Source organism: Etheostoma cragini, chromosome 4 (genome assembly GCF_013103735.1).
Source record: "Etheostoma cragini isolate CJK2018 chromosome 4, CSU_Ecrag_1.0, whole genome shotgun sequence".
In the NCBI taxonomy this organism is placed as follows: domain Eukaryota; kingdom Metazoa; phylum Chordata; class Actinopteri; order Perciformes; family Percidae; genus Etheostoma; species Etheostoma cragini.
In genome coordinates, this window is record NC_048410.1 from 7,801,814 (window position 1) to 7,825,484 (window position 23,671).

General features: G+C 41.3%; 1 protein-coding gene across 8 annotated transcripts in view; it reads left to right on the forward strand.

The window, feature by feature from the left end:
• magi1b (membrane associated guanylate kinase, WW and PDZ domain containing 1b) overlaps positions 1-23,671 on the forward strand; it is a 134,878-nt gene that overhangs the window by 48,262 nt on the left and 62,945 nt on the right. For 7 of the 8 annotated variants that reach the window (XM_034868553.1, XM_034868556.1, XM_034868554.1 and 4 more), the window contains exon 2: positions 13,044-13,160. In XM_034868553.1, coding sequence (XP_034724444.1) covers positions 13,044-13,160 — 117 coding nt within the window. Of the gene's footprint in view, positions 1-13,043; positions 13,161-20,755; positions 21,080-23,671 lie in introns of those variants that run through there. The other variant, XM_034868558.1, reaches the window with a different exon arrangement.

The window sequence follows — 23,671 nt, forward strand, 5'->3', positions numbered from 1 at the left end:
TTTTTTTAAATAAATAATTATAAGAAGTGTCCTTTACATCACTTGAGCCCCGGCCCCTCCAAAAGGTCTGTGTACGTACGTACCTGTGCGTATGGGTGTGTTCTCTTTATAAGAGCAAGCTGAACAACCCAGTTTCACCCACGATTAGCACCCTCTAACTCACACACAGCCCTGCTCATGGTTTACTGGGCTTCATCTTGCTCATCATTCTAGGACACTGCAGATAAGTATAGCTTATATTTAAATATGCGTGTGCTTCACACAAAACACATACAGCCTCACATTGACACATGCACTTGCAAGGCATGAATGCAAAAACCAGTGGGGAGTAATTGATACATTAAATTATACTTGTCAGCCCCTGCTGGTTGTAAGTTAGTGTTACAACTATGTTACCCTGCTAGTGTGTGTGCATAGATGTTTCGGGTTGTGCCTGCCTCAATGTCTGGCCTGGAGTCAGCTGTTAAGGGATGCGGCACCGGATGAGCATTGCCTGATGCTGACCCAGAAACCAATGTAGACGTAACCAGCAGTGACTGCTGCCCCATTAGCCCACAACCGTGAAACACACACTGTTTTTAATGTATGTGTGTGCAGTTATACAAAATATTTTAAAGTAGGTTTTCTCTTTTTAAACTTTCTTTTCTGTGTCAAGAGCACAATACCTGATACGTACATCTTGCCTGCCGGTTATGCATTGAAAGTGTTGTCGGGTGACCATTGTGCCCTCCCACAGGCCTGGTGACAATGATGAACAAAGTTGGCCATAATACGGCTTTAACATAGGGATTGTGTATCTGCGGTATTTAACTCAAAGGTTATAATAACCTTGTGTTTCCATTTTGTGTTAATTGTGTCCTGTCAGACATGATGACTAGATGCATGTTTTAAGTGTTTTCTTCCCTCAACCTCGAATATGTCTGTTTCTTTTGTTAGTGGGCCTGATGCCATCCGGTTTCTAAAATTAGATCAGTGAACAGATGTGGTGTGTTTGCGTGTCCCTTTTGTATGCATGTGTTGCAAAATGTATTCATCCGCATTAGCGTGGTTGCATGTCTGTAGTTGTGCATTCACACAACATCTTGAGAGCGTCTTGAGTCAGCAGTGTAACAGGGTGACGGGGGACGAGAAAGTGGGTCAGTCATGCCCTCTCCAGGCATGAGGGAAACTGACGGATGGATGGATGGAATGAAGAAGATGACAGCAGCTCAAGGGGTGTGTATGAGGGAAGGAAGTAAGGATTTTAAGGATGGAAAGGGGGAATTACATAAGAAGGGAAGAGGCCAAGAAAAAGGATGAGAGAGAGAGAAAGAGAAGCAGACCGCAGACCTTGGGATGAAAATGATAGGACAGAAAAAAAAAATGGTGGAAAATGCAACTTAAGGCGGATCAGTAGTGATGACCGCAAAAAGCAGGAAGAGAATGTGACGTTCGCCACATTTTCAACCAAACATGAATTTTCATGATGTAACCCTTCAGCTGACAATTAAATAATTAATTAAATATAAGATGTTGCCATAATGTAAACTCATAGATCTAAGAAATATAATTTAGGATCTTGTTTATGCTTTATATAATAGTTTTACAACTATAATAGCAATTATAATGTCTGGAATGTTGCTGACATGATTGGTCAATTCATTTCTTAGCTGATCAACACAAAATCTTTCGACATTTATCAAGCAAAAATGCCAAAATCGGTTTTTAAATTTCATTTTAACCAAATATGTTTATTGAGATGTTGGTATCAAATATAATGAGTAAGCTCTTACAACCCAGCGCTGGAAAGATCAATACAGTTGTTTTTAAAGCTAGTATAAAGCCAGTATTTTACCTTCTAGATCTGTGAAGGGAGCTAAGGTAAACGGCTTTATTTCAGGAACACTCTTACACACAGCTTCAACTACAGGTCTCACACACCGGCAGCCAGTAATCAGGAGAAAAACACACAAACACAAGTACATGCTGTCCCTCACACGTAATGATCCTGAGTGACATATGCCCCCTGGTGGCAGAGTTAATGAGCTTGCGCTAGTTAATCATGGAGAATAACCAACTCTTTCCCATGAGGCCATTTTGAAGCCAGGAAGTGTGTGATAGAGACACAAAGTCCCAACCGCTGGTTACACAGTTGTAGACAGACAGCAGGAACGGGCCTCACCCTATTATTTTATTTTTTTTCCTACTTCATATTATTATTTCATGTATATTGTATGTATGTATATTTTTCCTAGTATTTCATTTATATTTATATTCTGTGCTTTGTGACTGATTTTGCTGCTGTAACACCGGAATTTCCCATTTTTCTTGGGATCAATAAACATCTATCTATCTATCTATCTATCTATGGATAGCACTCCGGGTCTGTCTCAAATATTAATACACTTACATAAACCTCCCACTTTGTCTGTCTCTTAATTTGTCTTACGTCTTTAATCTTTTATTTATTCTTCATGACCGTCTATTCTGCTGTCTTATTTGTTCACCCTCTTTGGTCTCTATTTTTACACCCCTTGCTTTTAACATTTACACCTCTTCTAGCTTTAATTTCTCCATCTTTCCTCTTGGTGTCTGTGTTATTCCTCCCTCCCTCACCCTTTTCTGCCCTCCCCCACTGGCTGTGACCAGTGGTTGGTCTGTCAGTACTGTGTTCACCCACTGTGGGCCCGGGGTGACTTAGCACACTGCCTCTGATTACACCCCAGCAGTTGCCCATTTATCTCGCCGGGAAATGGAATAGGGGTGGAGAGGGGCCAGAAGATATTATGGTAATACATCTCCCCACTGTTAAGGCCTGATAAACTTTGACACTTTCGGCTTAGTCATCCGTTTTATATAGTTATTCGTTTGTAGCTCTGGTAGTAATTTGCTGATGGTCTTTCCTTGAATTTCTATTTAGTGTGATATCTTTTCTTTGGATTGCTTTGTTTTACTGCTCTACTTTAAACACAACCAAGAGACTATAACTCAGGAAATCTTGGACTCTGCTGCTTTAAATTAAGTTTTTTCCTAACAAAATCCCCCAAATTCATGCAAGATAAATCAGTGGAGTAGCCCTTTATGTCAAGGAGTATTTAAGTCGAGTATTTGACATATATAAGCATTTTCTACTGCAAAAGTGAGTACATAATAGAGTAGTAACCTTTCATTTGTCTGTGTTTGCTTCCATAAGGGTGTATGGTATATATTGCATACATTGCTGACTATATTTGACAAAATATAAACATATTGTTCATGGTATTTAAATTAAACAGTACTTAAATCAGTAAATTAAGTAGAGAATTAATTTGATCAAATTCATAGAGAAATAATGCCTCGCAGCATTTCTTTATTTATTATATGATGATGATTTATTAAATGATTTTGTTGTTGCTGACACATGCCACTTTGGTTGTGTTTGAACATGAAAAGCACTTTGCTAAATGATAGTTTAACTGTGTGAAGGTTTAATCTTGCAGTGTCCCAGGATCCCCTTAGCAGTGTCTAGATGTCTCCCCTGTACACACACACAATACGGCCTTTATTGTCACAATTCTCACTGACTGTAAATATTTTAGTTTTTGGGTCACATCAAACTTTAAAGGGACATTCCTTTTTTTATTTCTCAGCTTTACCTTCCAGGTCATCCTCCACTGTTCTGTTGATCATTCTCATTCCCATTTGGTCTTTCTTTATTCTCTCACACTCATGGGCACCCTCTTTGTGTTAAAGTGCTGATCTGCCTTCTTAGCCGGGGGGACCTGTTTTAAATCTGGGACCCAATCAGCTGGACTGTCAAGGGAGACTAATACTCTCATTGGTCTTGAAATGCCGCCTGTCAATGAGGAGTGGCCATGATGGAGAGGTAATTACCTCCAAAATACTCGTTCCTGACTGGCTTAGTCATCAGTCAGTCAATAATTACATCATTAGCTTGGCAAATCTTGGCCATAGAGAAGGTAGCAGAGACCTCTTATTTGGTGTTAATCATGGGTCGCTTTGTTTTTTTCATGGTTTGTTTTGATGTTGTAGTTGGATTTGAAGACTTTTTTTGTTTTTCATATTTCTGGACTTTAAATATAGTGTTGACAACTGCCATACTTGTTGACAGTCTCATTCAAAAGCCTTTCTGGAAGCACCTTCAACTGTAGAGGCTCAAACTGTATTTAGGTAGCATCGCAAGAATAATAACAGAGTATAGTATGTAACGTGTAGTAAATCATAATGTAGGCGCTGTATTATTGTTCATAGTGCTTCATTCGATTTGTGTTGTGTGAATAATGGACTTAAAAAATAACCGCACACAAAAGAAGAACACGTGTGAAACAACGCATCACTGGCACATGTGTAGTACATCCTCAGTCCACTGTCAGATTACAGCAGGTACAAACTGACACCTCTACCACAGCCCTCTTGCTGCTCTACGTGCTGAAATGAATTATCTGAGGATTTTGTTCCCTGTTTGGAGAACTACGATCAATGAAAGCAATCTGCAACATAGTGAACAGGCAAGCAGCTCCAGGACACACAACCATATAGACAGGATTGACAGCGTGTCTGAGATTTAACCCTGTTGAAACTGTTTTTTTGTTTTTGTTTTTTATCTCGACTCAACAAGGAGCAGATGTCAAAGGATACAAATCTCCACTGATAAGACTACCAGGTTCTGTGACTTGTGTGTCTCCACAGCTTTGACTCCATTGTGAGCCGTAGTGATTAATACAAAGCTCACACATAGCAGCTCAGGGAATTTAAAGAACCATATTATTGAACAGCTAAGATTTTAGATTCTTTATGTATGTATTCCTGTTTCTGGGTGGAGCCTGGTTTCTGTAACAATATCACAAAAAAGCTCCTGTTCTGGTCCTGTTTAGGATATGATCAGGAGTGTGTGTGGTGCATGATGGGCTTTGAGTTTTTCTTTGCTGTAATGGGGGAAATGACATCGCTGGTTACAAGAGATTTCCCTCTGTTTTCGACAGTTCATAGATAGGCTCATAGACAGATTTTTATTGATTATACTTTTATTGAGCCCAAATTGTATACAGCAGTGAACTACAGCAACAAAATATCGGATACAGCATACATACAGATTATACAATAAATAATAAATAAGATAGAATACAAGAACAAATATTAAAAAAACAAAGATTAACAACCAGTTAAAGCCTTACCTATATTCATTATTTCAGTGTCAGAGTGCAGATTCATCAATTTAGAACTTTGTCACCACATACATGCATTTATTGGAAAGCTGCTTATCACTTTTGGTACATGTGCATTTGCAAGAATATGTGTGTATGAGTGTGTGTATGGAGGTATCTATGTAGAGTGCAGCTGTTAAGACATATATGCTATTGCAGGACAGTGTTGGAAGAATATTGGTGGATGTGGGGCCACTAGAAATCCTCCTAGGGCTGACTCTAGCTTTATTAAGGCTGTCCTGTAGCGGCCCCCGTTCGAATCCAACCTGCGGCCCTTTGCTGCGTGTCATACCCCATCTCTCTCCCCCTTTACTATCGATCCACTGTCACTAAAGAAAATCTAAAAAAATGAAAAGAAATTCTCCCTCTCATGCAACAGAAAAGATGCTGGAGAAAACCATCAGCTCCGACATAGATCTCAGAACAGATATCCAGTGGCCAGGTTGGCTCAGTTGGTAGAGCAGGCGCACGTTTGCATAGAGGTGCAGGGTCCAAGTCTGACCTGTGACGATTCCCTAAATGTGGTCCCCCTTTCTCTTCCCTTTCTCACCCACTGTCCTGTCCATTAAAGGTGGAAAACCTTATCAAAAACAATATCTTTAAAAAAAGAACAGATATCCAGACCCATTTTCAAGCTTTGCCTTAATATGACCTGCCAACGTGTGGATGTTTCTGTGGTGTTGAAGTCCTATAAGTAGAGTGCATCACATTACAACGAGGAGCAGATTTATACTGAAAACTCTGATGCACTTGTGACGAGACCAGTGTTGCTCAAAATCTATTTGTTGTGTTAGGAAGAGCTCTCCTTTGTTTTTGTAATATCCTGTCACACCAGACGGGGGCAGCAGACTATGACTGGCTGTGAGCATCCCCACCTTTTACCACAATCTCTACTCATCTGGCAGCTGTTGCTATGGATACACACCCCGACCATTGCTGCGTGATGCAAGCCACATCTAATAGTGAAACATAGGGGGTAGTGTTGAGCTCAGAGAAAGGGATGTTCACACAGACACACACACCTTCAGTGCTCACTTAATATGAAAGATTGGTCTCCAAATCTCTGCAGTATGGTTTGGGACTCCTTATTCAAAGGGCCACAGATTATAATGCCATTATCAACTGCCTTACTAAAGAGCTTGAAAGAAAATGTTTTCTTTTCATTGGCATTTTCTCTCCAATAATGACTGGCTGCAGTGTGGGTCAGTCATCATACTAAGGTTGCTTAAACACCTGCTTTTAGCAGTTTGGTCTTATTTACCGATACCCAAGGTGTTTCTTCAGGTGATCTGGTTCGTTTGAGGTGGCGTGGAAGCTCATTTAAACTGTGTTGAAGACTAAACAACCGAACTCTGGTTCGCTTGAACACCAGGGTCTCAGTTCCCTTTCGTGTACACTAGAGTTCGATTCACTTTTGGTGAGAATTCACTCCGACCCAAAGAAAGTGGACAAACAACTGTGCTTTTCTAGCCTGCAATTTTAACCTTGCTATCAATTTGAAATATATATGGGGGATAAGAATTTCAAATCCAGAACCTCTTATAAAGTGACAGCAAGTGTCACCCGGATACTCAGTCCAATAGACCAGCGATTGTTTTGACCATGGGACCTTTGAGTACATTGTTTGGTACGCTGGAAAGTGCGTTGTGAATGTCATATGAAAAACGAAACGGTGTAGTCTGAACTATAAGTGTTAAAGCACCCTAAACTTTGCTGGTGTCGATGGACCCAACTATGGTGGTTTAATGACCAGTCATCACCTGGACCTGCACTCACACAGCAGGATAGAGCATAATCCTTAATCCCTGTTAAAGGGTCAGATTGAGCTCTCTCTGACTTCTCTACATGTCCCTAATCATTATGACATATGGTTAAGCTCCGATCAGTGGCGATGAAAACGTTAATTGTAGATAGCTGTTGCTGGTTGAATCAATTAAATGATGATTTGCCCTAATTATCTGATTAACTAGAGCCGTGGATGGACTGCTCACTTAAGAGTTGATTACTTAAGACATGACTTTGGACAGATTGTGTATGTCTCGTAGCTAAATTTAACTTGTAGTAGGTCAGGTTTGAATAGCACAAATCCATTTGACTTTAAAGCTTTACTATGTCCCACTTTGGAGATACTAAATATAGCAATAAACAGCCCACTGAAAGAATAATGCATTCTAATCATAGCCTCTGCCTGGCAACATGTCCCGAGATGTTAACAAGAAAATTAAAGAGAGGAAGAAAAAAAATAGTTTGTTACCTTGTATGCCAGTCTGTTTGTGTATTCTACGTTGATACAACACTCAGTGCCCAGCCAAACATGGTGGCGTTGCCAAATCTGACTTGGCTAAGTGTGAACAGGCTGGCACCCTGGCAGATGACTGTTTTCTGCTTTGTCACTTAGACTGGTGCTTTGTGTTAAGATGGTGACTTATGGTGACGGTGTCTATGCTTCCCCGGTGAGCTGGGGTACTGCAGATGGGAATGCTATTAATTGTGCAAGTTTTTGTTCATAAATAAAAGAATTCGAGAAATTAAAAATGTTGACCGCATAATGGCACTATGAAAAGTCGAGGAATCGCCACCTCAAGTTTTTACAATGTGGAGAGGATTTTGGATGGAGGGCAGAGCAGATTATTAAAAAAGTTGAAGTGTCAACATATCTCCTGTTTGGGTGCCACTCACACCAGCATGCCAGAGCCAAAATTCTCACCACGCGTCTCTCACCAAATATTTGTTCTTGTATTTTAATCCTATTATTATTTCATGTATATTGTGTGTATGTATGTTGTATCCTATTATATAATTCATATTTATATTCTGTGTTGTGTGACTCATTTGGCTGCTGTAACACTGTAATTTCCCATTTTATTGGATCAATAAATGCCTATCTATCTATCTATCTATCTATCTATCTATCTATCTATCTATCTATCTATTAAAATAGATATGTAAATAATTGCCTTATAGTTTGCATAATATACTGTAAGTTATAAACAGTCATTTGTAACAACGCAGATTCTCTTTCTCATGTGAGTGTTACTCTGGGATTACACATACAGCATTCAAAACTTCCATTACTTTCTGGTTCTTCCAGTGAAAGTAATGAAGTGTAAGTGAGTTTAGGTTTGGCAAGAACCCAGGTCAGGAATCGACAACCTCAGCTACTTTTCTACAGTACACACAAGTAAGATTAATTCCAGGAACGGCAGTCGGGTCATACAAAGACATCTATGTACCATTAAAGTAGCTGGAGGTTTGAATATCAAGCAAGTTTCCGGGGCTCCCCACTATATAATGACTCCGCTCGTCTGGAGCGTGAAGGGCCTTACAACTCTGTGACGCCTGCCATATCCAAATCAGCAGTAATCGGTCAAACCTTTCCTTTCCCACTACAAGCAGCCGGATAGAGTTTCAGTGAAGTTTGGTTTTTCCATGCTGTGAATACAGATGTGCTAGCACAGGGTCTGGCTGGTGCCATGTCTGGCTCTGCATGTCTGAGCAGGGCCTTGGCTGGTTGATCAGAGCTAAGGGGTGCAGAGGCGGATTGAATGGGAGATGCCTGGAAAGTAGTGGAGACTTTTACATTTCAGCTGTGTCTAGAACTGTTTTGATGTGTTGTGTGGTCTAATCTGATGTTCTCTTTCTGTGCAACACACTCTACCTCTCTTTCTCCCGTCTCTCCCTTGCATAAACCACTTCTCCCCCACTTCCCTTCTGCCATGGATTGCATGTCTCCTCAAAATCTTGCTTGTTTAAAGGGGCTTATGGGAAATCTATAACAGGTGGGCTGTGTTTGAAGGATATGTCTTTTCTAATTTTGTTTTCTAAAGGGATTTGTGTGTGCAGCCAATTGGCCAAATGTTCTCCCAACCCAGCCTGGCTGCCTTCTTACCTGCTATTTGTTGCCTGTGAGTTGATTGAATTTAGATAATCAATCTATAAAAGAATGCACTACATTGTAGTTAGGCACCTGGAGTTGGTCATACGTTTTACCAAATGTACAATACAATATTGAATCAATGTTGATACCAAATATAGGGAGTAAATGAGGCCATGGTAAGCCACAAGAATCAAATTCTGCATTCCCACTGCATGGTACTCAACTCACTTTTTTTTGGTTTTCCAAGCAAAGTTTGTGAATAGTACCTACTACCTGTTACCTTTTTGGTACCACCACAGTCAAGGTTCCAAGTGAGCTGTGCCTATACTAGACGGTGGAGTTAAAACACTGCAGACCACTGATTGGTCAGCGAGAATTATAACTAGAATCATCATCCTGGGCAACACAGGACATCCTTCACAAATCCACCGTCAATAGCGCGTGCAATTTTTTGTATTCACCCCACCCAGATCTAAATGAATAAAAATGGCAGCCTGCAAAACTACGTCGTACAATCGACAAAGTGCAGACACTGCTATGTTTGGTTGCCTATGAAACGATTAAGCAAGTGTTTAAGATAATGTCACGGCAGTTTCATGCGGCACCGCTATGCTCAGCTGAGAGTCCTGCCTACATTGAGCTGGTACTATCCACAGTGGAAAAACAAAATAGAGAAAGGCCAAGCTGAACAATGCAGTGGTAATGAGCCAGTGATGACCCAATCAATCTCAGCTATAAAAGAAACAATCGAAACATCTCGGGGATATATAGCTTTTTAGGTTAGTCTAATCAACTCAGTTGACTTCCAAGTCTCCACGATCAGTACAGTGACCTTTGTTTACCATCAGGGCCAACATGCTTTGTCATATACACAGTACCAAAATAGAGCAAGGCACCCAAGTAGCAATTAATGTGTTTATGGTGTTAACATTCTGGCCATAGGTTGAAAGGAGCTGACTAGCTGCCTTAAAGGCTTAAATTGAAGGAAGTGTAAAGCATCCATAGGATACTGACCTCTAAGATAACACGGTCAACTGTATTTATACTACAGTTGGACCAACCAAGGACCAATTTGGAGCCAACCAAAAGACTGAAATCCACACATTGCAGGTAAACTAAAGGAGAGTGGTTTTAAAGTAGTCTGCTGTTGTTTTCAGTTGTGCACAGGAAAGAAAAAAAGGGAAAGGAAATGTGATGTAAAGGTATTTGACCTTAGACCAGAAACAACATATTATGTTGGGTAGCCGCAAAATGAGTTGATTCGCAGACCTCATGCATACTTTGGTCCCAACCAACACTCCAGCAAAGGCCATTGAAAGGCTAATGGTCGTCTTTTACTCCCTGTGAGGGCATTGAGGGCACGTAAAGGGGGCAAGAAATATGAATATGACAGTGTGCAGGCAGGATGTGGTATATGTGATCTAAAGACATGATCAGTCACACAGGCCAAAAGCTTCCTACTATGTCAAACTCAATCCTTTTGTTGCCAGGCGTTGGTCCATGTCAGTAGTAGACATTGGTCGGAATGTTTTTCAGAGACTCCTACTATTAAATAAAATAATACATTCACGCCAGGTGTTGAACACTAGACATCCTGATGTTCCATGTCAGCACTTCATGACTGCAAAGTAGCCAAAAACAACGGGAGGACAGATAGCGCTATCTACTAAATGCACACGTCCCTCAGTGATTACCTTCCTGTCATTCATCAATGCAGCAGTTCCTTTAGGGCCACGTCATTTGCACTGTTCTGCCTTTGTAGGATCTATGCTTATTTTCATGAAAACAAGATGGTTTTCATCAAGATAGGCATCCAAGGCGGCCTACGGCTCACTGTGTAAGTGCGCTCGCCCCATGTTGGCTCAGTCCTGCAGCAACCCGGGTTCGAATCCAGCCTGCGGCTCTTTTCTGCGTGTCATCCCCCATCCCTCTCTCTCCCCCTTTCACATGTCTATCCTCTGTCTAATAAAGGGAAAAACCCTGAAAAAATAATCTAAAAAAAAAAGATCATCCAAAAAAAGAGAGAGAGGAGAACATAATCTCTGAAACTGGATTAGAATTTATGTAATAGCTCCTTAAAGTGCTGCACACCAGTGATCAACCAACAACACAGGATGTATATAAGTCAGCTTTGTTAAAAACTGCTCACATTGTCCACCGTCCAAAATTCTTTAAATACTTATTTTGTGTGTATTTTGTTTCTGATGCCTGAATCCTTCTCAGGCGCATTCTCATCTCTTCCTTTTTGGCACCTTTGGTGTTTTTTTTAAAGTTTTTCATGTTACAGTTTTCCAATAAAAACAGGGTAACGCAGCCGGTCGGGGGTCTGCTAGCGAGGAATGCTCTTTGCCTTTCAGTAATTGGTGTGCACAAGAGGACATAAGGGTGTGCATTAGGCTCTGTGATGGGCTGAGTGTTGGCTTGTGACCTGTTGTGAGGATTACAACCCAGTGATATGTCTGGATGGGACAGAGCCAGGAGGGGAGTTTCCACCCAGCAGGAGCTTAGATGGGGGGCGAAGACTCAACCTTTCCACTCAGACTGTTGCCCAAGCCGCTGCTTTGTCCATGAGGCTAATTATGGTTCATCAAATGTGTCAGTCATTACTTTGATTAAATAGTTTTCTAGATATGAACCTGGATTCAAGTTGTCATGACTCATACGAAGGAAGTAGAAGGAAGAAACCAAACCTACTTTCTTACAATAAAATACATCAAAAGATAAAATGATTAAGTCTGGAAACATACATTTTAAAGAAAAATGTTGAATTATGTGCAAGCTTTACTTTCAAAAAACATATTCATCCAATTATTTTTGTAAAGAAACACAATTCAAGCATTTAAATACTTCTCTTAGAGAGTGACATTTAAGAAAGTACTAACTTTGCAGTTTGAGCCTTACAGCTTCTCAACCAGGATTAACAATCTGATTCGTAGCAATGTGACCATAACTACATTTAAGCATCTAACCCACTCTTGTTTTTGATAAGAATGACCCAACATCTTGGGTCACATTAAAATAAAAAGGAGTTGTATCATTTTTTTGGGATGTGCACTTTATGATTTCATTGTATTTATATCGTATTAACTTATAATCATTGTGCCAGCCAGTGGAGAATGCTCTCCTGTACTATGCTAACAATCTCAAACATCTTATTAAACACACACACACACACACACACACACACACACACACACACACACACACACACACACACACACACACAGTTTCCATGGAAACAGGATCCAAGGCCTTTTATGGTTGTTTGCCCAAGACAACTAAAAATGGTCTCAGCAGCCATGCAAAAACGGGAGATAAATCATTTGGATAATAAATAATGGGACAAGTACTACCGTAGAACGTGATAGGATGTTTGTTGTTGCCTAAAGCCGTATTGTTATTGAATTTAGATCTAGATATTGTCATATTCATCAGATAAATTCCCTAATTTTTCAATCTTTTTCTGTTATGTTGCCATACTGTTTGTTTGTTTTTTGCACACACACAGCTCTGCCTGTAATATGGAAACTCACTGTAATGGCCACAAACAGACACACATTCAGAATCAATCACAAACACATATGGACACTTTCCAGCCGCGCTACCCTTCAGTAGCCTAATGTGTGTCTGAGGTCCAGATGGCGTAGCGGTAGGAGGGCTGATTCACAGTGCTAGCCCTAGTGCTAGCAGTCTAAGGTTTTTGGCTAGCCACGGCTGGTTGGAGAAGGAGAGTCTGCAGCCAGCTACCCCTCTGGGTGACAATGGCAAGTGTACAAGTCATGGCTGTGCACTCAGCATCTAGCCTTGCTGTGGTTGCAGGGTAAAATTGCGTACTTCTTTTTGTGGGGGCCAAACTGTGTGGCCGTTTGACACTTCACTGTGAATTATAACAGCGTCATTTTGACTCCTGTGATGTTCTCATGTCTGCTTGCCTTATTTTGTTGTTTTGATAAAGGCTTTCCTGTTTGTGCTCACAATGACAGGAAGTAAGCTGAACAAGGACCTGAAGCATTATCTGAGCCAGCGCTTCCAGAAATCCTCGCCTGACCACGATCTGCAACAGACTATCCGAGACAACCTCTACCGTCACGCCGTGCCTTGTGAGTCCACGACCGTCTTACTTCTTACTCTATCATTCCTTTTTTCTTCTGTTTTTTTATCTGCTATTTGACTTTCTTTTCTATTTCCTGACATTTGTATGAACAATTCTTTCAGTTCCTAATGGAAAGCTGCCTTTGACACACTTTGTCTGTTTGAGTTCCCACAGAACATTGTTGTGGCTCCAAACGTTGTCATTTATTTTGTGAAAAAAAACAAAACTGTGGTGACTGAGGTCAGTGTCTCCGCTCCAGGCACGGTCAGTTTTAGATCTGTGTAACGATTGTGAGTATAGCTTCCTCACACAGACACATGGATGGTTATCTAATTAAGCCTGCTTATTTCAGTCTAATCCGAGCATGGTTCCACTTGCCTTTTGACCAATATTGGAAGTGCAGTTAACCAAGCTGATTACTTCATACCCTCCTTAGAACTAACCTCGTGTAGATTGTTTTTGTCCCACACCATCCCTCTTCATACCAAAATGGAGTTCTCCAACATACTTCCAAGCTGATAACACACAGTCAACACAGTATGCTTTAATAATACTGTCTGGTCCGTTAGAGGTTTGTCTGGTGACTCTACAGTGAATAGGCTAGTTTCTCATGTCCATGGAACTATAGCACAATAGGCTTCATCCAAGTCCCTCCCCCTCTAATATTAACCAGCATCTCCTCTGTCAGAACTGGCTGTGTAAGACAGGAAACAAGCTTGTGTCTTTGACTTTTTTCCCACCTGACTGTCACCGTAGCAAATGAACACCATAATAGTGATGGGGCTGATGAATCATGTTGCATAATGATGCCAATCTTATGTTGTTATTCCTGATTTGCATATAACACAGAAATCAACTGCGTGAACCAATCAAAGCCAGGCTCATAATTGTCATGATACCTGAGTTGGAAATCCCTGCTGGCTTTAGACACAGCATGCCTCACGAATGAAGAAGGAGAGAGAGGAGGGGAAGAGACAAGACAAGTAAAGAAAAAGGATCTGCAGAAATGACTGGGCTGTATGCAAGTTAAATGCATCATTTTATTTTCCTCTACTTCCTTTGCACCACTTCAATATTTACCTAAATGGTTCTCATCTGTTGGCTTTTCAATTCAATTTATTCATGGCCCTCTGACACAAATTACAATTTTGGGTTCAGGAGGCTTGTTTAAGGGACTTTATCTGTGTTACCTCCACTGCCATAAGTCAGCCAGACACTGTTGGAGGGCGGGGGTCTTACTATAATGACCATTTTTATCCCTGAGTGGTCTATGGCATACCAGTAAAAATCCTGGTGTTGTTAGCAGTAAACAAAGCAAGAAGGTGTTCCCCAGGGCATGTGTTTTATGGGACTGTAAAGTTTTTGTTGTGTTGAACTCGTAGAGGAGTGTGAGACTCACACCGGAATATTACATTTACAAATAATTTGCTGCAGTTTAATTTTTTTTCTTTGTGTTATGGCCAGACATGTTACACTAGGCACAGAGTCCAAGAATAAGTACTCACTTATGCCTTTCAGTCCCAGAATAATACAAGGCAAGCAAGACATTGTAGAGGAAAGCATATATTATATATGTAGTGAGTAATTCCTAAGTGAACTGGATTTGCTGTGAATATTTTGGCCTGTGATTGTGAAAGGTCAGTGTGTGTCCATGTTGACGTATGCCCAAAGGTTCTTCAAAGCACTGTCCATGAGGTGTAGGTGTGAATAATGCACAGCAAGCATGTGGAGAAACAGATGGATAAGTGTGTCTGTGGTTGTTGCCTCTATAATCCCTCCTATAAAAGTCTCAATCTGTTTTTGTCTTTTATGAATTTCAACCAAACTCATAATTGGGAAGTTTGACTGAATGAAAATAAGAATTTTGCCCATTTCTCAATTGGTTGTAATTGAAAACACTGGTTGTTTTTCTGCAGTGTTGCAAGAATAATATATATTAACACTCAAACAATTTTTTTTTTTAAAGCTTGTATCTGGAATGTTCTGTCTGCTCTTCTTCAACTGCTAATTATCCATGTTCTCTCTCATCATTCTCTCTGCTAACTCACCATGTTGGCCTGGGCAGGGTGTGGCATCTTCTCAGATTAGATGCATCATTTATCTAGCTTTACTAATGCCTCATTTCCACTGCGTTTCACATCTCAACGCTACAGGTACCGAGTGCATTTCTTGCAGTGGGTGAGATTTTTAGCTGATCGCCACTGCATGTAAGTGTCATTATCAATGCTACACAACTATCCCTGGATCCTTGCATTCAAAACCTAGCCTTGCATTGCCACACCTATATCTCTACGTCTTCAACATTAAGGGATGGGAGAAAAATTGCAGAGGTTTATTGGCATTTCTTTAAACCACTTCACTTTGGAGTAAGGTCTGGCTACATCACACATACATTCCGGGATAGGAGAAAAAACTCTCGGTTATTTGCATTTCTTTAAACCAATCACAATTGTCTTGTGGCAGCACTAAGCTCTGCGGTGGCTCTGCTTAATGGTCTTGGGAAGGAACTTGTTTTGATGGAACATTTCTGCCATTTCAAATGACATTGAAAAATGCAGTGGCTATTGACGTTAGCTTGGGTATTTAATAAAAGGGTTAGTTGGTTTGTGCAGGACACGGGACACTGTGTCCCACAAGTGACAATTCTCTGGGCCCAATCAGTGGACTGCAGTGTTTAACCCTCGACCGTAGTATCGGCTCAGCTCGGTTGGACCCTAAACGGAGGTGAAACAAAAATAAGTAACAAGTACATTCCACAACTTTTGTCAATGGAAAACATAAAATAGAGCGAGTCGAGGTGAGCCATACCATGCAGTGGACAAGAGGCATAGTACTTGTTCAAGGGAATTCCAGGGAAGCGATAAGTAATACCTCACTGGCTTCCCCCATTGAGCACTGCCAGTTGTGTTGGTTGGACTGAAGTGCCGTGTACACTACAGCAGAATCGATATGTATAAAGCAGTGAAGTTCACCAGACCTCTAGACCTTCAGGTAGTTGTACAGGTTCCATGAAGTTGGTTGTAAACTTAAACTAGTCTTACATCTCCAAAAAGTCAATTGTTTCCCATAACACTGGTAAGATTCGAAGCACAACGCTCACACCCTCCCCCATCCGCTGAGGCGTCCGTCGGCTTCCCTTGTGGTCACCCCTTCCGCACGTTCAGCATTCCCAGTCTCCCATTATCCCCACCAACCCTCCACCCCCCTCTATTCTGCTCTCATTCCTGACCCCCTCAACTCATGACACAGCTGCCTCCCCTACTCTCACTGCCACTGCTGCTCCCTCCCTCCCTCTCTCCATCTGTATCACTCTGTTTCTCTCATTTTTCCTGCCGGTTGATCGGAGCAGTGGCAAGCAGAAGAAGAGACTTGTACCTGATTTTAAAGCTCAGCATTGTGTCTACAAGCCTTGGAAAGGGAGCTCTGGTCTGTCCTGCATTTAGGCAAGTAGAATTATTGTCTGCTGTAATTGATGTAATGTTAATGGTTTGGTATTCGTTTCTCTAATGAGCAAGGGTCTGCAGAGGGTCATTCTCACGTGCATGTGTGATGAATTGCGGGGCTAGCAGCACAGACGATTTGACGACCCGTATATAGGCTAAGAGGACGCCTCGGAGGGAGGTGTGGGCTGAAACCACAGGGATGGAGATGGGGGTGGGGTGGAGTTTGGGTGTGGGAGGGGGTGGAGAAGGGGGGGGGGGATGGGTGGAGAGGAGAGAGAGAGAGGGGGCGAATGGAGAGATGCAAAAGCACTCTGACACACTCAAATCAATGCTGGCTCTAGCTAGCCAGTCAAGCTAACGTAAACATATGTTGTGTTTGTATAGGACTTCATTGTGCTATTTGAGTCGGGTATGTTGCTGCCTGTGTGTGTCCCTACAGTTGATACAAAAACAGCATTTCTGGTTCTGGTTTGCATCAATGTGATTGCATCCACAGATGCAATCACATGGTGTCACCTGAACAAAAGAAACTCACTGTGCCATTTCTAAACACCAGAAGGTAGTAAACTAAAATGGAAAAAATAAAACTCAAGGAAGATTTAGAAGTGAACTTGAGACTATTTTGGCTTTGATGACATGTATCAGGTAGGAAGAGGATGTATGTCAGTCATTGCTCTGTAAATAAAATACTTTGTCGTGCATTACGCAAGGGATGTTGTATTTGTCAAGGCCTAGGTAAGCACGTTTAGATTGGTCTTTCCAATGTCCTTCCTGTCATTACAGTTCCCAGTTGAATTACAAAGGAAAGTTTACTTTGCTCTGCATTGGACTTCACCCTACAGCTTATGTGATGGCCACAGTTTAAAACAATCTTTGTATTAAAACAATTAAACAATCAAGAATCTGCAGTAGTTGGTGAATCCATGGTCTGACTCTCTGTCGACCTGAGTGGACATTATAAAAGTAAAGAGGCACTCTCAGTAAGGCAACTTTATTAGAGTCTTGCTAACTCTAGTTAGGGGACACAATGGCCTGGACTTGTTTTCCTTCATAAATTGTTAAGCATATGTTATTACCTGGTTGTTATTAGCTGGTAGGAACAAATTCTATGTCTAGATTTTGTTTAAATTAAAGGAATACTTTTGACATTTTGGAAATTTCTTGGTGAGAGTTAGATTAGAGGTTGACACCTGTCCCATATCGGTCTGTTAAATATAAGTGTATTTCACAAATGTTTCGAGGCTCATATATTATTTGTTGTGTATTGGATAGGCTAAGTTATGTTTACTCAATATACTATGATCTACATTAAAATCTTCTATTTTTTGCTGTCCTTGCTCTATGAATGTGTTTTAAATCTTTCAAATCCTGTTTACATACTTGACCATTGGGGAAGGACTAGAGGCACAACACCATACCCGTATCAGTTTGACATTTGGACTAGGGTATCCCAGCATGCAGTAGGTTGATTAGAGGGAGTCTTTGAAGGAAACAATAGGAGCCTGAGTTGATGCTGGTGTTTTGTTTGCATAGCTCAACAGCATTAGGAAAAGTCAAAGGAATGCTGTCAAACAAAAGAATGAATAATAGGTGGAGTACCCCAGATTCATGGCCCCCGTTGCCCCACCCACCCACTTTTTACACAATGTCATGAATGCAAACACTCGATCACTGACACTGTTGCGCACAAATATAGGACGGTAGGCATGAAGGTAGTTCGAGCAAGTATATGATGTACTTCTAAATGTGGATGTTTATTTGTGCTACTTGTCTGAGTCTGTTTCGACAAATCAAAAATGATTCCTTTTCATTTATAGAGATGGCAGCTCATATTAGCCTGTCGTAAGAGTTTGCAGATAATGATGCCTTTTTGTCTGACAATGGCACAATGCCTGAATGTATGATGTCATTATATCATATGTGCCATCATCATACTCTGTCTGTATGTCTTTAATTTCTGTCCTTCAAACTAGTGATAGACCGATTCTATTGGCCGGCTAACATATCAGGCCGATATTTGCGTTTTTACTTGTATCGGCTACTGCGTTCACCGATATTTTTTCCCCGGCATTATTTACAGAAAGCCATCATTAGGTAGCTCTGTGTTGCTGGAGACGCTGCAGTTCACGTGCAGACCATGCACTGCCCCTCCACCACTAGCACCATGGCAGTCTTAAATTACAAATCAAGCACTTCATTTCCAATGGCTACTTTTCAGGTTTATTGTTTTCTTAAATTGTATAAATGTGTTTTTTTGTGATGACCTGATTATATCTGTCTTATACTATATCAGCAAGCAATGCATCATCAAGGCTGTGTTGTAGATGTTGTTGAAAGCTTTTTACCCTTGCACAGTTAACCATATGCAGTTCACCTATCTATATGATGCACGTTGGGCACATCATGTTGGCGATATGAACGTAAGATGATTGCTGAGACACTGATCTGTGTTTTTGTTTATTATTTTTAAAGAAATGGCAGAGCAGATTTCAAAAAGAAATCCAGTGTGGCAGGGTTTACATTTTTATGATGTAATCGGCGAAGGCTGATGAAAAATAAATCTTTATCAGCACTAAAAAAATCCATATTGGTCGATCCCTACTTTAAACTTCAAGGAAGCGCAGTGTGGAGTAGGAACTCTTTTGATCTATGGGACATATTTTTTATGGTCTATTTCTATAGCCTCCTTTTGGCCGCGGCCAATCAAACCATGTTTGATTTGTGCCAAGATGAACCATCTCAGAGTTGGGTCAAAGTTCACCCAATCAGCCCCCATGCTTCTTTTACCTGGCCATGCTGTGTGATGGAAAAGCTTCTTTTTTTTTTTAATGAATTTATAGGAAATCAATGTGTTTATCCACCATTTTACTGCTGCTCCTAGCTACTAGTCACAGTCATGGATAAGCCCGCTGCTTTTAAATGTCATCAACTTAAGACAGGCACATAATCAGTTAAGGACACACCTTCAAGTGGGTAACCCTTTTTAGAATGAATGTAAATCCCTTTTTTGACTTGTCAAACCATTCAATCGAAGCCAGCCTGTGTGTATGGATAAGGCCTTTTAGTAGTGTGTTATGTATACACTGGTATCAGTCAGTGATGGGTACAGGCAGCTGCAGAACCGGATCCAGAGAGGCAGATGCCCGGCCTTACGGTTAGAAGTGGTGAAGTTACAGGTCACAGCAACTTAATACGATATATAGTCTCTGTTTTTTATTTAATATTTAGTGCCTGCAAAAGGTTTTGTTATATAGTGTAAGATATTTTATTGAGTTTCCTCTTCTGAGTTGTACCTCTTGGCTTGTGTACTTTGTTACTTCTTTTTCAGCCTGAATGTCTCGCAAACCATGTTCACAAATCTGTCAGTTGAATAAAGTGTGCTTGATACTGAATAATGTTACCTTAACACACAAAAAGGAACAAATAGTTAAGTAATCATATTGAATAGCCATATCCGATTCAACTAACAAAATTCTAAATCAGGGACATCCCTACACATTGCATTGGGGAACAAAAGTGTCCATCAACACTACACTCAACAATCAAGTAAATGTAGTATGCATACTAACTTACTTCTTACTTTTGTGAATCTTACATGTAAATACCAGCTTAGAACTAGTATTAGTAAGTATAGATTTGGGACGCATTCAAGCAGTATCTGGCAGAATATAGCACATAACATACACTGTTGACGTCCCTTTTGCATTGTCTCACTGCTGTTACCCCCCCCCCCGGACCATAAAGCATAACAAAGGAATCCTACAAATGCAGAGTTGTCTTTTTCTTCTTTAACTTGTACATGCACAGATGTGTGCCAGTTCACTTTGAAGTTTGACTAAGCCTAATCAGTTTCGGTTAGTTCATATTTTATGTTAAATCTAGTATGAATCCTGAGACCTCCTTGCCTTTACGATCCTTCCCCTGACTCTTGTCCTCTTCACATCTTGGTCAAGGATGAGTTGTCTAGAAGTTGTTGAACACCCAGAGCATGAGTATGAGTTTTTGTGTATAATCAATGGCTGGGGTAGGGCAAAAAGAAACGAGAAGAGAAAAAAGAAGAAGGTATGGGTGAACAGCCAAGAGGATTGGAGGGAGAGAGAGAAGGGGGAAGTGGGCGGGTGCATGTGGGTGCCTGCGAGACGGGAGACAGCGGGGCTCAGTCAGTGAGAGAGAGAGAGAGAGAAACAGAAGCCTAACATTTGTGTGTGTGTGTGGGTATGAGACGGAGCACACTACAAGCCAATGTGTAGATGCTGCTTAGCTCCCTTTAGCTTAGCATCACAAAGCCAAAGCTGGACAGAGGACAGACACACGGGAGGACGGCGAGGGTGGAAAGGAGAAGGAAAAGTGAATCTGCACTGGGTTTTCTTCCACTCAACCACACCTGATTGGATTTTTTGCTTTGCTTCCACTGTCTCCTGTCGACGTGGTGGTGTTCTTTGGACTGTAAGACAAGAAGCCCCTCACAGGCTCCCTAACTGAGGTATTATGTTTTGTGATTTATTTTGAGGAGGGATGCTGAGGGTTGCTGTAATTTAATGGTTGGGGGTTGAGATGTGGCGAGATGGAGAGGCAGGCGGAAAGGATGGCTGTGCATCAGGCGGAAGGCATCAGGAGCAGAGCAGGAGAGACGGAGGCACATTGCTGGCAGTAATGGAGGCTGATGTGTTGTGGTCAAACGGAAGCTGTGTGTGTCTGTCTGCGTCTGTCTGTCTCAGGTATGCGTGTGTCTGTGTGTGTTTATCTGTGCCCCGGTTTGATGCCTGTATGTGTGTTTGTGCAAAGTGTCACTTACCGTGTGTGTGTGAGTGTGTGTACAGTATGTGTATTTGTGGTGGAAGCGCTCCAGCTCTGCAATGTCTGTATTAAGGCGATGTGATCAGTTGACATGCTTCATCACATTGGAAGCCATTACCTCCAGCAGCAAACTGCTGCCTGTCTGTTTGTCTGTCTGGAGCTTCCAGGATGCTAAGATTAGCTTCTGCCTCTCCTTCATCCTCCCTCCTTCTTTCTTTCCCTCTCGATCCATATCGTGTCTGGCTGACCCCCCCTCTCATCTCTATCCTTCCATCCTCACTCTCTCCCTGCCCCTCTAAATGGATCGTTTGAAAACCTCTCTTTTCCATTCCCATGTTGCTGTAGTTAGTAGCTTGCCCGTGGTGCTTTTTTTTCTGGGTGGAATAAAAAGACAAAGGCCGGCTGTGTGTGTGTGGGTGCGGGGGACATTTTCAGGCAGGTTTCTGGCTGATTTAGCTTCACACTGCACTGCTGGCCCTTCAGGTTTTTTTCTTATTCTAATCTCTCTATCTTCCCTTCCCCCGGTCCTCCGGCCTCTGTATGGGAATCACTTAGAGCTGAAAGCATTGCTTATGAAGGGGGGGGGAAATGAGCATGTCACAGGTCCAGAGAAAGGCCTGTTTTGATCTATTGTGGTGTGTACGTGTGAATCGTCTCTTCATTGCAAGCCTCTTTTGGCCAGCCGGAGCAGTAAGAATACCCTCCCCTGATTCAAAATACTCCATCCCAAATGAATGGCATCCGTTCCCATTCATAGAAAAAGCATAGCTAAAACTGCCCCCCTTCAACATTTAATTCCCTGCCACCACTACATGGAGAGGGCTGAGCTTTTTGTGGTTTGAAGAATCAAGTGGGATGGTTGGGGTGTCCGTAAGGCTGGAGACTGGAACCCTTCCTACTACCCACCACAAAAAAAAAAAAACTAGCCAGAATGTAGCTACAAATTTGAGGACTGAAAAATGCTGGTATCAGTGGCCTGTGCTTTTGGTTGGATTAACCCTTTACTGGGACAGATGGCTCCATCCCCCTGCAGAGCTGACAAAACCCAGTCAGCTAGTCACCCCAGTGGCATTTGTGTGTGTGTCTGTGTTCATGTGCATGTTTTTCACAAAAAAAGAAGCACTGGCAGGCAAGCTGTGGCGAAGATGGTGGATGGATCTGTTTTGGTTTGGGAATATGACGGCAGTCTGCTAGCCTCCTCTTGTGTCTGTGTGTACGCACATGCATGCAGTCGTGTGTGTCTTGAAAATGATCCACACAGACATGCCTCAGTATCTTCTTGGAAGATGTGGACTAGCTGGCTATCTTGACATCTGAGCATGTTATTTGTGGAGATTTAGAGAAATGTGTCTGTAATAGCTTATGCACAACAGTTGGGTGTATGAATGTTGCCAGATTTTCAAGGCAGGGCCATTACCCATATTGTGTCTCTATTAGAATCTAACAGCTACATACAATATTCTTTACTGTACATGGCAACTTATTTCCGCAAAGTAGATGTTGCAATTTGTAAAACCATGTTTCCCAGGATACATCACAAAAAAAATAGATTGGTATTAGGGCTTGTATAGGGCTGGGCAATATTATCGATGTTATATCGATATCGCGTTATGAGACTAGATGTCATCTCAGATTTTGGATATCGTAGTATGGTAAGTGTTGTCTTTTCCTGGTTTTACAGGCTGCTTTCTAGTAGAGGGATGTGATTTGCTGATCATACCCAGCTGTTCTGTTATTTACATTACATTCTAAATCATGAAATCATTTCTGGAGATTGTTTATCAAAAATCTCATTTTGTTAAAGCATACAACATAAATCATACAACATTGTCGCAATATCGACATCTAGGTATTTGATCAAGTATATTGTTATATTTTATTTCTATATCGCCCAGCCCTATGATTGTATGGTATACTCAGCTATGTGTGTTACCTCCATTACAGTCCTCCTATGTTAACCCTGACAGACAGACGTCAAAAAACCATAAATACCTAGCAGAGTAAAAGCGTTTATGTATGATATAGTAAGAAACGGTGAAATGGTGGTAAAGTGTGATTTTGCATAGCTTCATAGAGTGCTTTTTGTGGAGGAAATACAGTAAATGGCATACATGCAATGAGTTTGACTTGGAAGTGAAATAGCTATCTTATTCCATCCACTACTACCACTGCCTTTAATGTAACACAGTCATCATGTTCTATTTCTAAGAAGCATGATGCAGTGCACAGGGAAATTTTATTTTCACTGAATCTAGACTGTGACTTGGGTAAAACATTT